At 35.2% G+C, this 14603-nt stretch overlaps 1 protein-coding gene across 1 annotated transcript; it reads right to left on the bottom strand.

Annotated features, from left to right (window-relative positions):
- Positions 1-7149: 7149 nt before the first annotated feature.
- On the bottom strand, positions 7150-13554 carry LOC111918646 (DExH-box ATP-dependent RNA helicase DExH10). Its single transcript, XM_023914279.3, has 17 exons — positions 13276-13554; positions 11686-12732; positions 11222-11536; positions 11009-11113; positions 10867-10935; positions 10623-10790; positions 10436-10507; positions 10164-10280; positions 9174-9398; positions 8932-9090; positions 8769-8858; positions 8606-8698; positions 8385-8538; positions 8146-8294; positions 7972-8067; positions 7787-7879; positions 7150-7500 (listed from the first exon to the last, which is right to left on the bottom strand). Exons 2-17 carry the CDS (start codon positions 12655-12657, stop codon positions 7390-7392), a joined length of 2988 nt encoding a protein of 995 aa, XP_023770047.1. The 5' UTR covers positions 12658-12732; positions 13276-13554; the 3' UTR covers positions 7150-7389.
- Between the last annotated feature and the right edge of the window lie 1049 nt (positions 13555-14603).

The following is a 14603-nucleotide window of genomic DNA, read 5'->3' as shown; positions in this document are numbered from 1 at the left end:
TCAACCCGAGCTCTTCCCTTTGCTAGCGAAAGTACCTGACCATAACTGAAACTGTAAGCACGAAGCTTAGTGAGCTCCCCCAAACTACCACATACAATACAATAACATATAAACAAATATTGGGCCTTGCCCACTGCATCGGACCGAAGTCCGGAAACTGCATCAGACTGAAGTCTGGAACTAACCAGGGCCTTGCCCTCTGCATCGGATCGAAGTCTGGAAACTGCATCGGACCGAAGTCTAAAACTGACTGGGACCCCGTCCTCTGCATCGGACCGAAGTCCGGAACTAACTGCATCGGACCGAAGTCTGGAACTAACCGGGGCCTTGTCCCATGCATCGGACCGAAGTCCGGAAACTGACTGCACATAGCATAGCATAAACATATCAACTAGCATGAACACATATACTTCACATTGTATCATACCGAAGTGCAGAACACATAACACAAAGACATGCTTGAATCAAAAAGACATCATGCACACTGAACTACTGCATCAGACTGAGGTCCGGAACTACTGCTAACTAGACGAGCCGACATTGTGGTCGTAGACCCGTTCCTACTGGAATGAAAACTCACCTCGTAATGTTGGCTGCTGAGATACTAACTCTAAAACTGGATGACTGCTGCTTCGGAACTCTCCGGCTACAAATCCCAAAAATACTAGATCAGGCACTGATAACTGTCCTCATGGTAAAATGACTATTTTACCCCTGGTCAAAGTCAACTTTCAGTTGACTGGACTCGCTGAGTCAGGGTGTAGACTCGCCGATTCCCTCCATCACTAGATCGGAACACTAACTCACCGAGTCCATTCCCACTCACTGATTCACCCTAAACTCTCAAATCGGGAAAAAATCGGGGACTCGCGACTCGACTCGTCGAGTCTGAAGAACAACTTGCCGAGTCCCAAGCATGTCATTACTATACATTCGATTTTGCTCGATTCCAATGCATCCAATTCATAGATCTGGGTTCCTACGACTGATTTCACACGTAAAGTTTCTAACTTTACGTTCATGCATGCTCATAAGAAGCTACAATGCCCAATAAAGAGCTAAAAGAGAAGATCTAGGTTTGGAATGGGTGCTTAGCTCAATAAAGGTGGCAACCTTGAGCTTAAGGAGTCCTGAAATGCTTAGATATGAAACCCATTCATCTTAAATACCCTTAAATCGATCTCAAAGTCTAGAAAATGGCTCAAAAACAACACTAGCAAGCTTTTAAGGAGATCTACATGATGACAAGCAAAGATTCGAGCTTTATACCTTAATGGAAACTGGAATGACACAATAAACTCAGATCTTCTTTGCTCCTCTTGAAAACCCCTATTCTCTCTTCTTCTTCTAACTTCAAAATGCACCAAAATCCTCCACAAAATGAGAAATACTCCAAGAATGCTTAAATGGAGGCTAGGGTTTAGTAAGGGACGTTCTGAAGGTGATGGAGGCTGGTTTGGGGCGCATAATGTTGTTTAAATAGGGTGCAAACCCTTGAAATTAGGGCTTCCTCCAGACTAGCAGACTCGTCGAGTCCAAGAATATGGACTCGTTGAGTAGCCAACTTAAAACGCGCATAAAACCCGTCTCTACTCGACGAGTTGGGCTACAGACTCGTCGAGTACCCCTTAAGAATTGAAAATTACTTTATTTAAATCACATACCAGAAATGGGGCATTACAACTCTCCCCCACTTGTCTTAGACTTCGCCCTCGAAGTCTGTTCTTGCTTAATCTGAGAATAACTCTGGATAATGCTCCCTCATCTCCTCCTCGGTCTCCCACGTCCACTCTGAACCCTTTCGGTGCTGCCACTGCACCTAACTGAACCACCTTGTTCCTCAAGGTTTTCGTCTTCTGATATAGGATCGCAACTGGTCTCTCGATATAATTCAGGCTGCTATCAACCTTAATATCCTCCAAGGGTACAAATGCTGACTCGTCCACTAAACACTTCACTAACTGAGAAACATGGAAAGTGTTGTGGATCTGGCTAAGCTCTGCTGGGAGATCCAATCGGTAAGCAACCCGACCCACCCGGGCCAAAACCCTAAAGGGACCAATAAATCTGGGGCCCAGCTTGCCCCACTTCTAGAACCTGACAACACCCTTCCAGGGTGATACCTTCAGAAGGATCATGTCGCCCACCTGAAACTCCAAGTCCGAACGCCTCCTGTCGGCATAACTCTTTTGCCGACTCTGCGCAGTCTGCAGTCTGCTACGAACCTGTTGGATCAACTCTGTGGTCTTGAGCACCACCTCACTGCTCTCGATGACTTGCTGACCGACCTCGCCTCAACAAATCAGGGTCCTACACTTCCTCCCGTGGAGCATCTCAAAAGTAGGGCGGTCAATACTAGCGTGGTAACTGTTGTTTTACGAAAATTCCACTAATGGAAGATATGTATCCCAACAACCACCGAAATCTAGGACACATGCCCGAAGCATGTCCTCGAGAGTCTGAATCGTCCTCTCGTTATGCTCGTCTGTCTAGGGGTGGAAAGCGGTGCTAAAATGAAGACGATTCCCCATCTCGTCATGAAACCGCTTCCAAAACCTGGAAGTGAACCGGACGTCTCAATCTGATACTACTGATACAGGCACTCTGTGTCGTGCCACTATCTCGCGCACATATATATCGGCTAGCTTCTCAGCAGATATACTCTCCTAGATCGGTATGAAATGCGCGCTCTTGGTCAGCCGACCACGACCCAAAGCTCAAGTTATATGGGGTTTTGTCCTCTTGTTAAGGTATAATGTTATTGTTGGTTCATCCATGAAAGTTCGTTGCCTTTACTATTGTTGCCAAATCAATTTCTAGAATTTTCTCCAATCAAAGCTCAAGTTATGTGGGGTTTTGTCATCTTGGTTTTTTCACAAGTCGATATTTCTTTGGTAGTCTAATAGGTTTCAAGCTCTTCAGATAATGTGGTTGACTTGTTTTTAATGAGGCTTTTCAGCATTTTCATTTCTCATTTTAATTATTTTTGGTGTTGTTAAATTGGTGTAGTTAACAATATTAATTATATATATACCGTTCCTAGCCAGCGAGACCGGTTTTTTATCTAATAATTGCAACTTTGTCGTTCAAAAAAGTGAATGACAAAATATTGTCAATTTTCAACTTTTTATACCAAATAAGTAGAAAAAGAAAAAAGACAGTTTTTAAATTATATGATTTTCATATTTCTTAATGTTTCAATCTATTTGTAATTTATTATTCTTTATATTAGAATTATGTTTTTAAATAAAAGATATGTAATAAGAAATGTTTGACGGTTATAAAAATAACTTAATAAAATTAATTGTTAAAATGAAAATTTATAAACTTAAAATCTGACAAACTAAGGTGTACATAATAATGACATTATTATAAAATAAGTTGTTTGAAAAGGAATAAACATTGTAAAAATAAATTCATTTCCATTTCATTGCTTAATGCGACCAAACAAGAGAAATACTTCTCATGAACATTTCCCTGGTCAATTCTCTGTTGTACCAAACAGTCGAATCAATTTTTTTCCTCGGTTCAATTCTCTTTCTTTGCATTTCCTTTCTCTGCTACAATTTCATATCTTTGTACCAAGCATATCTTATGTTTTTTTCTTTTATCATCGTCCATCCTCCAAAAAACATAGAGAAAGAAACCCTGGCCTCCTTCCATCACTTCAAGTGTTCTTAGTGCCTTTGGTGTGAAACTTGAAGAATAAATGTGTTTGGTGCAAAAAAAGATAGATCCAGATATTATCAACCTTCTTGTCATCTCATATTGCTATGTAAGTGTTAAAGTTTGCATCTTTATGACTATATGCTTCTAGACCTAGTGTTTTATGCATCTTTGGTCATGTTTGGTCCATTTTGCTTTGGAGTTTGGGAAACTCTAGGTTTGTAAGTTGATTAAAGGAATCTTCTAGACTTTTTTAGATAAAAAGAATCCATGTACCAGTTCTCTTTGATCCTTGCAAGAAAGCCCAAGCCTCTTTCGCTTTGTTTTGGATCTAGGATTAAAGTTTGGGATGTTAGGGACTTATATGTTAGTAAATTTTAGATTTGTATCCATTAGACACCTCCGAAGATGGTTTCTGGAAAGTTATAACCCTGTCTTAATGGATTAAGCACTTGAAAAAAGTGGTTGTTCTTCCAAGGAAGCGCAATGCGACCAACTCTTGCTTGTGGCACGAAGCAAAGTCTTAAGTGCGACTATTTTGAACTGTACGTGACGCATTTGGCGTTGACTTTTTGATCAACTTGACTTTTGGTCAAACTTTGATGGACATAGAGTTTTGGACTGGGGTTTAACCTCTCATTGGTAACGATTAATAAGATGCATCTAATGGTGAATTCGGTAATTCATGATAGTTGGTTCATTAAGAAGTCTTGTGTGGGGGACTTGAATTTCTAGCTTCAGGTGAGTTTTCTCATTATATTATATGTGACAATATATGTCATTTGTGTAATAGAATGCATATTGTAAGAATGTGTGGTTAGGATCTGATGGGATGACAGATGTGTGTCTATAGGCCTGATGGGATGATGGTGAAAGCCTACAAGCCCGATAGGATGATGGCGATGTGAGCCTATAGGTCGGATAAAATGATCGTGAAAGCCTACATGTCTGATGGGATGACAGTTATGTTCCTATAGGCCCAATCGGATGATGGCAAAATGGTATTGGATCTTGAGCCTACATACTCGATAAGACAGTGGTGTGACGACAAGATCCTAAGCCTACAATTGTATGCCTTGTATGTTTGATAGAATATTTAGTGTAGTGGGAACTCACGAAACTTTCTGCTTACTAGCATGGGCTGCCTAGAACAAATGTGAGAGGTGCAACCGCACAGGGCCCCGAAAAATATAGAGCCCCGATTTTTAATAAAATTGTATAGTTAAAGTACAATATATATTATTGTTTCTAAAACTTAACCAAATTGTTTGCTATTACAATGGAAATGGAGGGCATTTTACAACTTTTTCCGCCGAAGTACTATGTGTTCGAGTCTTATACACCTCACAAACCTTTTTAATTTTTTTAGTTTTTCCCACTACACGAATACTAATTTGCTATTGAAGTTACATTAATGGTCCCTGGAATATTGTATCTTTTTTCTACAAAACCCCGTCTCTTATTTTCATTTCTTTTGTAGTTTCCTTAGGCTAGACGGAGTGAGTGCGGGAAATGGGTGAGGGAAGCTTCCCTCACTCCTGCACACCACTCTGTGGGTGAGCGAAAGAAACGCGGGAAAAGAAGTGGGGGGAGGGGGTGCCGCACTCTCTCTCCTCACGTTATTGGCCAGCCTTTTTTTATTTTTTTTATTTTTTCTTTTTATCTTTTTTAATATTTATAAAATTATATACCTATTATAAAAATATAAAAAATATATCAAAATTCATGGTTTTTAATTCTCTACAAAATGAATATAATATATATAATGAAATATATTAAGAAAAAAAAAAGTGAGGGAAGGGCTTCCCACCCATTCCTTGGCTTTTAGATGAGGGAAAGGGAAGTAAGGGAAAGAGGGGTATGGCCCACCAAAAGTGAGGGAATAGTCCCCCCCACACCCTCCGGTCTTATTTTACATACTCACACCCTAAAATATCCAAATATGCATTTGTATTATTTTAATCAATTTCATTAGCAATATTGTTTTTTTCATATGAATTAAATCCTTATATTTAATTTAAATATAAATAAGTCTTTTATAACATATTTAAAGTTCAAAACGTCTAATCCGAATTCACTGGTATTACAATCGTATATTCTATATGTTTGTCACAGTTTCTAGTTAAAGTCATACTTACGGTCCAAATTGTCATAATTTTTTTTAATGAATTGTTAATGACCATATATTGAAAACGATATATTAAATAGTATTGATTATGAAGAGTTGGTGAACATTTTTACTTTTAATAATATTATGAGAATCTTGCAATTCATATAACTATGTAAGATAATATAATGTATTGTCTTTTTTTTTGTTTTGATTGTTTTTATAGCATTTATCGGTTTATGGTAGTGTGTATATATATATATATATATATATATATATATATATATATATATATATTTATATATATATATATATATATATATATATATATATATATAATGTAGGGGCCTATTTTTATTGTTCGCACAGGGCCCTCAAAATCTACGAAACACCCGTGCTTACTAGTTATATTTAAATATTTTTTTAGATAGTTCTGATGAGAAGGGCAAGGATGCGGTGTGGCTGCACTGTCTACATCATGTTTTTGAGACTTCCACTTAACTCTATAGGTTATGTTTTATGATATTTAAATCAAATGGGTAATTATGTTCTTTTTTATGAAAATGGTTTTTTTGTTGCTTAATTATATTTCAAAAAGAAATTTGGTTCAAAATTTGAGACATTACATAAATAATTATTTTATTTAGTCGTGTTGACCTAATAATAATAAATAAACAACTTTATTTACATATTTATTTTAGTTGATAAATAATAAAGTTTTCGTATAAATATTATTATTTATTTCGGATTCTTTTATAGCAGTTAGAGTGTGAACCTATAATCTCACACATAATTAGTATAAATATTATTATTTATTTCGGATTCTTTAATAGCACTTAGTGTGAACCTATACTTTCACACATAATTAGCAGCATAGCAATTTGTTTATATCATGTGCATCATTTCCAACAAGCTTGAATATCCTCTTAGTTTTCTTGTTCCTCAACAACATAACCTTTTCTTCTTGGCATTAGGTGCAATAGATTGTGTTCTTGGTGTTTCTTTCATATCACGAATATTCTTGTGTTTTGGGCTTTTGACTGTTCGTGACTTCTTATATTCCCAACCATAGTTTGTAGATCCATAGTTTTGATCTTTACACTATTCTTAAGAACATGATGCTCCCAGTTTTCATTCAAGGAATCAAGAAACTTATGCAGAAGAACAAGTTATACTTTTCAATATTAAACTTGTTTAGATCATTAACCATGCAAATAAATCTATTGAAGGTATGAGTAAGTGACTCACCTATATATGCAAATAAACATTCATACTTTTTATCCATATTGTTTTATTGTAGTACTTTTACTTCTTCTGAACCATCACAGGTGACCTTGGGAGTATCCAACATCTCTTTTGCATATCCTTCCACCATGTGATAAACATCGTATGGATAATCAGCAGACTAATCTTTGAATATAGTTTTGACAAATACAACTCCCAATTTACACTACTACAACATGGCAAAACCCAAACATAAATGCAAACACCTACGTTGTCTAAAAAAGAAAAATAAAATAACCCTTTGGTATCAAAGAATAAAATCCCTACACCACCTACTTCTATCATAATTCATATGCTAACCACCATTTTTCCAAAAACTCACATCCCCTCACTCACAGATACAGAGAATTAGCAAACATAATGCCTCTTCTCAAGCTTTCACTCGCTGCACCAAACTTCTCCTCTAAACCAGCTTCTCCAACAGCATGTGCAGCCGCCCGCAACTGTTAATACTCAAAACAAATAAAAATTCTTTTCATCACTATACATACATACTTGTATGTATGATAGGCTGATACGTGTATGTATCAAGATTGTGCCTGATACATAATACATGTACAAAGTATGTATCAGGCACAATCACCATCATACTTTGTACTTAGCTACAAGTATGAGGCACGTCATGCCTGATACTTGTTAGTATCAGACACTCTATGTGTCTGATACTAACAAGTATGTCGTAGGCACAATCACATTGTGATTGAAGTTTTTGAAGATAGATGAACTTGCCTGATTTAGAAACTCATCAAGCCTTCTAGCGAGTCTGATAATACTCCCCTCGAAGATATCGGTCATTTGTATAACTTCAGAAAAAGATGATCCCTGGAATATTATAAAACCATTGTCATGGTTCCCACATAATAAAAAAATTAAAATAATGAAACTGTTAAAAGGATTTGTGTTAATTATCTTACTTTCGACCAACAATATATGACATCCATCAAGAAGGGTCTAACAGCTGCCTCCACATACTCATCCACATTTACTTCCAATTTGCATTCATTTTGTATCTACAAAATTTCAATTAATTTTAGTCTCATGATCTTTTGTTAATCAATAACTCCAAAGTTTGAGAGAAAGTGAATCACCTCTGCTATTCTACGAGCACTATCTTGAAGCTGTTGCAATGGTTTAGAAAGTTCTGATCTTAAATGAATTTGCTCACTAGATTTATCTCCTGGAATAAAGCAACTTGCAAGTGCTGCAATTTGATGATGATCCAGATCATTAAAAGTACCTGTTCACCATTAAAAAAAAAAAACGGATCAATATTTAATTATATTTATAGCAATCAATTTTCATTCCAATAATTGAATTTAAAATTCACCATTAAACATCAATTCAGTGACTAGAAGTTCATCTCCTGTATCAATCAAGCAAGCTGCACGACCCTTCACTTGCACTATTCCTTCACTATCAATATGTCCAAGCTTCTTTAAAACCCGTGATCTGTTCTTAAGCTCATCACGAAATTTTTGAAGCTGCATATAAAAAAAAAATTAAAAAAACATTCATTTATCAAGACAGCTGGCAAAATGATATGGTTACCTGTGAATCCCGCATTTTGGTTTTCAGCTGTTGGATTTCATGATTGACTTCCGCTTTCCTCTGGAAACATTGGATCTGATTTTCATCTTGAGACTGAAACGTTTTAACAAATCATGAAATTAGATTTAATTAAAAAACTGAAACGTTGAACAAAAATTCATACCTTGTTTAATGGGTGAGAAAGCAATTGTTGTTCAAGTTTCTCAATCTGATTCACCAGGTCTACAAACTGAGGTTCTTCTATGCCCATATCCTGTCAACAGAAATCATGTATTTTTTAATTATTTACAAAAATAAACAATTAAGTAAAATTATATAAAATGTACCTTGACAGGATTAAGTTTTGGGAGACCTTGAGGGAAACGTTTTTGAAGCTCTTGAACAGCCAATAGAATGCTTTGTCTGACTTCCATTGGACGAAGATCAGGAGCAATTGAAATTCTAAGTTTGCTTAATGCTGATATCAATGGCAATTGAACAGGAACCTTAACATTGAAGAGGCAAGTTTTTAACTTTACATTACATATTTACTGTAGGTGAACGTAAACTGTAAAAAGTGAAAACTTACGACATGCATTTCACCCTTTTGTCCAGAACGAGGTGGACATGGCTTAGGGCGAGAGCCACTTTCACTTGAGCCAATGGAACAATGAAGCAAGGTGTCTACTATGTAGCTACTGCCACGTGAAGAAGACATGCCAGGTGGCAATGACCCTACTGGTGGAGCCGGCTTTTTTACCACGTTTACGACCACCCCCCACCCCCAATCTGTCCCAGCTTCTCGAACCTTAACCTGAAACGGAAAAAAGACGAATATAACCCTATCCATATACAATCTTTTGTTCCATTTCCTTTTTCCCCAAGTGTGTTGTCATTTTCTTTAATATTGTTGAATATTGTGAAACGTGTTGTCTGAATATGTAAGGGTAAAATGGTCCTTTAGTCTCATTCAAAAGAAATAGACTTTATGTATACAGCAACTTAACAAGGGTAAAATGGTGTTTTAGTCTCGTTCAAAAGAAACAGACTTTATGTATACAGCAATTTAACAAGGATTCAAAAGAAAGACTTTGTGTATATTTAACAAGGGTAAAATGGTCTTTTAGTTTCATTCAAAAGAAAAAGACTTTGTCCATACAACAATTTAACAAGGGTAAAATGGTCTTTTAGTCTCATTCAAAAGAAAGAGACTTTACGTATACAGCAATTTAGCAAGGGTAAAATGGTCTTTTAGTCTCTTTCAAAAGAAAGAGACTTTATCCATACAGCAATTTAACAAGGCTAAAATGGTCTTTTAGTCTCATTCAAAGGAAAACTATATATGATGTTTCTTTTTTACTTGATGTAAGAAAATGACTTAATAGAGAAAGCCAAGAAAAGGAGGCTTTCTGAATTAAATACCATCTTTTTACAAACTTGAACTCATTTAGTTTTTCATTCTAATTCCCCAAATGTGTCATCATTTTTTCACATGTTTTTTTCTTTAAATCATTTATCCACTCAATTAACGAGAGAAAAAGAAAAGAATAAAAAAAAATTATCAATCTAAACAACATACCAGTCTACCAGGTAGAAGAAAATATAGAGCTCTCTCAGGTCTCGTTATTTCTGCCATCATTTTTGTCTCAAGTTCAGAGATTTCAAGCTTAAGCTTATGATATTCAGCAACATCAGCCTAAATAAGAACACAAGAAACAAATATATATATATATATATATATATATATATATATATATATATATATATATATATATATATATATATATATATACACACCCATTATGCCCTTGAGAAAAAAAAAACAAACTTGGGTTGAGGGTGGACATTTACCTCCCCAGAAGCCTCAAGCTTAACTACTTCTTCTTCTAGCTTGGCAACCTTTTTCCCTATATCAGGTAAGGTCTGAAGAAAAAGAAAAAAAAAACATATGTTAGAAGCTACTATTTAATAGGTTAGAAATGCAAGAAATAGCAATGAGTAGATTTTCCAAAAGAGTCAGATAAAAACAAATAAAAACCTTTTCATACTGAAACTGGTGAAAAGAATTTCTGATAACATGTTCAGCTGTAAACTGGCCTTCAGCACGTCTCATTAAGTTCAATATTGAGTAGTAGCTAAGTCTAAAAGTACTAACAAGTGGAGCTGGTTTCCCCAACACCATGTCTTTTAATGTATTCATCTCCATCTAAAAACAAATATAATTTCTTATCATTAAATATATAAAACACTTCATCAATCATTATAAAACTTATATGATATACCTGTTCATCAATCATTATGATGCATATACCACGTTCATCTTTGCCTCTACGTCCAGCTCTTCCACTCATCTATTAAAAAAAACATCAAAAACTTGTTGCATAAAGAAATTTAAAAACATAAGTTTATTATATTTATTTATACCTGAATGTATTCACCAGATCCTACATATCGATGGCTATCACCATCCCATTTTCTAACACTAGTAAAGACAACTGTCTTTGCAGGCATGTTTAACCCCATAGCAAACTGTTATAAGTTTAAACAAAGTGAAAAACATATTAACTTAATGATTTAATCTTAAATGTAAACAGTAGGATAAACAATCTAGAAAAAAGAAGGGAATTATAGTTATACTGTTTCTGTGGCAAAAAGTGCTTTTACAAGGCCTTCTTGAAATAATAATTCTACAAGTTCTTTAATGATAGGGAGAAGGCCAGAATGATGAACAGCAATGCCTCTTTGTAATAAAGGCAACATGAGCTCAATTGCAGGGAGGTTTCTATCTTCTTCACTTAGACACATTATTGCATTTTTGAAAACTTGCTCTACAACATCTTTCTCTTCCTGACTATTGAAATCAAGTTTTGTCATTGACATTGCATGTTGCTCACATTCTCTTCTACTAAAGCTGAATATTATAACTGGTTGAAATTTTCTTTCCATGATCATCTGAAACATAAAGAATCAATCTTTAAGAACTTATAAAAACAGTTTGTAAATTGTAATCAATAAAGAAAGACTAGAAACATATAAAGAATCTTGCAAGTTCTTTAAAGAAAGTAAAGAGGAAAAAAAAGGGATGTAGAAAGTAGAAACACCTTAACAATTTTGTATATATCAGATCCTCCAGAAGCGTTTCCTCCTTTAGCAATTCTCCCACTGGATTTCGAATTCCCACCAAGATTTTGCTTCTGTTTAGTGAATGTGTCTTGCAGTTTCAAGAAATTGTCCTCTCTAAACTGCTCATTTTCATCCACTACAAGATATAAACCTGATCCACCATTGGGAAACACATAATGCTGCAATGGTGTAGGTCTGAAATCAGTGTACACCACATGACATGGCTGTTTATGTATGTTGCATATCCATTCTGCAAATTCAGTAGCATTTGACATGGTGGCTGAAAGAAACACCATCTTGATAGCTGGAGGTAAAAAGATGATACTTTCTTCCCAAACTACCCCTCGTTCACGATCCTTCATGTAGTGGATTTCATCAAAGATAACCCAAGCAACCTCTTTTAAAACCTCAGAGCCTCTATAAAGCATTCCTCTAAGAATCTCTGTTGTCATGACTAAACAACTTGCATTTGGAGAGAGTGTGACATCACCTGTCATTAAACCAACATCAGAAAACTCTTGACTTAATTCTCTGTATTTCTGGTTGCTTAATGCTTTCAATGGAGATGTGTAGATGACCCTTTGTTTGTCTCTAAAAGACATAGCAATTGCATACTCTGCAACTGCGGTTTTTCCAGCTGAAGTATGTGCTGATACTAGAACTGATTCTTTTCTTTCCAAACATGAGACTGAAATTTGCTGAAATGGATCAAGGACAAATGGATAGGTTTTAGCCATTGTCCCATTGTAAACTGGATCTGATAGTGTCCCATGGATAGTTTCATCTTTAATGGAAGCATAACCACTTGGAACTGCTACCTCATGGACACAAGTCCTAGCCACAGTCCTTTGCTTTTTTGCCCCTGATTCTTGATTCTTGATTTCAGCTTCTACCCCCTCTGAGCTTTCTTCTGATAGCTTTCGTTTTTCAACACTTGTAGAATTCTCCATCTCTTGGATGATAATTCACAATACAAAATGAACTTCTCTAATTGACTGATAATGTTGTTAAAAGTTATATCAGATCTGCAAGATATATATACATATACAAACTATAAGAAATAAAACTCATAAGTTGGAAGTCAGAGCAAATGCTTTACAGCACTGAAAATTCAAAAATGCAAAATCAATGGAGGTAAAATGCACGATTGTCATGCTCAAATATAAGTAGAAAGCAAACAGGAACATTCTGGTAGTTGTCATTTAGCTACAGCTGCTATATGTATAGGTATACGACTGCATATTGATCCCTATTATTCCTTTATTCTTTTTACTTTCATTCGCTCAAACCCAAATCTCCAGCTTCTTTGTCGGTTTTCTATAAATCGAAGTCGCACCTTTATAATCAGCTGGAGCTATCATACTACCTTGTCTCCAAATAAATGAGCCATTTCTCTCGTAAACATACGTGAGGAAATTTAATTCGAGGCAAAAGTAGCAATACAATCTTTGGCATGCATTGAACTTTATAAACCCTAACTATCAACTCTGCTGTATTATTTCTGATTTCTAATGGAAGCACCAACAAAAGCAAATACAGAGACTGTAAAGAATTTGAATAGATGTTACCTTTGAATCCGCCTAAAATGGCTGTCGAATCTCCAATTCAATATTGCGAACCCTAAACGCAATTTACTTTATCTTTTGTTGTTCCTCCGAAAATTATTTCAAGAATCAGTAGCGAAAATGGAGGGTAAAACGGCCCGAAACTTGACCTAATTTATAAGTATTTGAAAGCGCCCTCCCGCATTCTTTTATGATTGATTTCGGCGCATTACGAACGGAGGCGGTGAACTTCAATTGCGACAGACTTATGAGGGGGTAGAAATTCACTGTACATATTTGATGGGGGTAGAATTCGCCAGAACCAGAAACGTAAAAGGGCTTAAATTTAGCTCAACCTCAAAATCTAGGGGATGAATGAACAATTATCTTAAAAATACCAAGAATAAAATTAAGACAAAAAAACGAAAAGTTAGTATGAGATTTAATATAAACTTTGTATATTTTTGTTAAACCTTTTTGGGCTAGTTTAATTGTAGAATTAGTCTCCCTAAATTTGAAAAGATTGGTTCTTTTTATTTGTTTTTCTAATTTACTTAAATATTTTTTTTCTTTTATTTAAATATAAATGTAAAATCAAATAAATGAGACACCTCTCTCTCATTTATCTTTTTTTTCTTCGGAAAAAAAAAACACTCAAAACACATAGAACATATAAATGCACACACTTCATATTTTATGAGTTTGTTCTTCATGAATCTGAAATCATAAATCGAATATGAAATCGTTGGTTCTTCAAATGGTTTTTGGGACTTAAAAATCCCAAAAATCAAATCTAGAATCGATTTTTGTATGTGCAATTTTCGTTTGTGGAAATCAATTTGTTTATGTGTTTTTGTTTCTAAAATCGATGTATGTATATGAAATCGTTTAAAGAAGGGAAAATGACATAAAAGCCCAATAAAGTTTCCAAATCATTCAAAAAATCTCAATTATGTTTTTTCTGTTAAAAAAAACCCAACGAACTTAACATTTTTGTCTAAAAAGTCCAACAAAGTTCCAAACCGTTCAAAAAATCTCAATTCTGTTTTGTTTAAGTTCATGGGTTTTTTTGAACAATCAAAACATGATTGGAGTTTTGTAAACGTTTTGGAAACTTTGTTGGTCTAACAAGTCATTTTCCTGATACGGTAATAAGTCACGTCATCTATTTCTCTTATTTGACTTTCAGGAAAGTGTAACTTAGTTGGGCTTTTTATGGGTTTTTTTGGACAGACAAAACATGATTGGCGGTTTTTTGAACAGTTTGGGAATATCGTTGGGCTTGTAAATCATTTTCCCTTTAAAGAAGGTGTGTTTTTTAGTCTGTCTTCGCCCAAAACTCGTTCTTGAAT

Source organism: Lactuca sativa, chromosome 5 (assembly GCF_002870075.4).
Source record: "Lactuca sativa cultivar Salinas chromosome 5, Lsat_Salinas_v11, whole genome shotgun sequence".
NCBI classification, from domain to species: Eukaryota; Viridiplantae; Streptophyta; class Magnoliopsida; order Asterales; family Asteraceae; genus Lactuca; species Lactuca sativa.
Note: the sequence above shows the minus strand (reverse complement) of the source record. Positions and strands in the feature narration are given on the sequence as shown.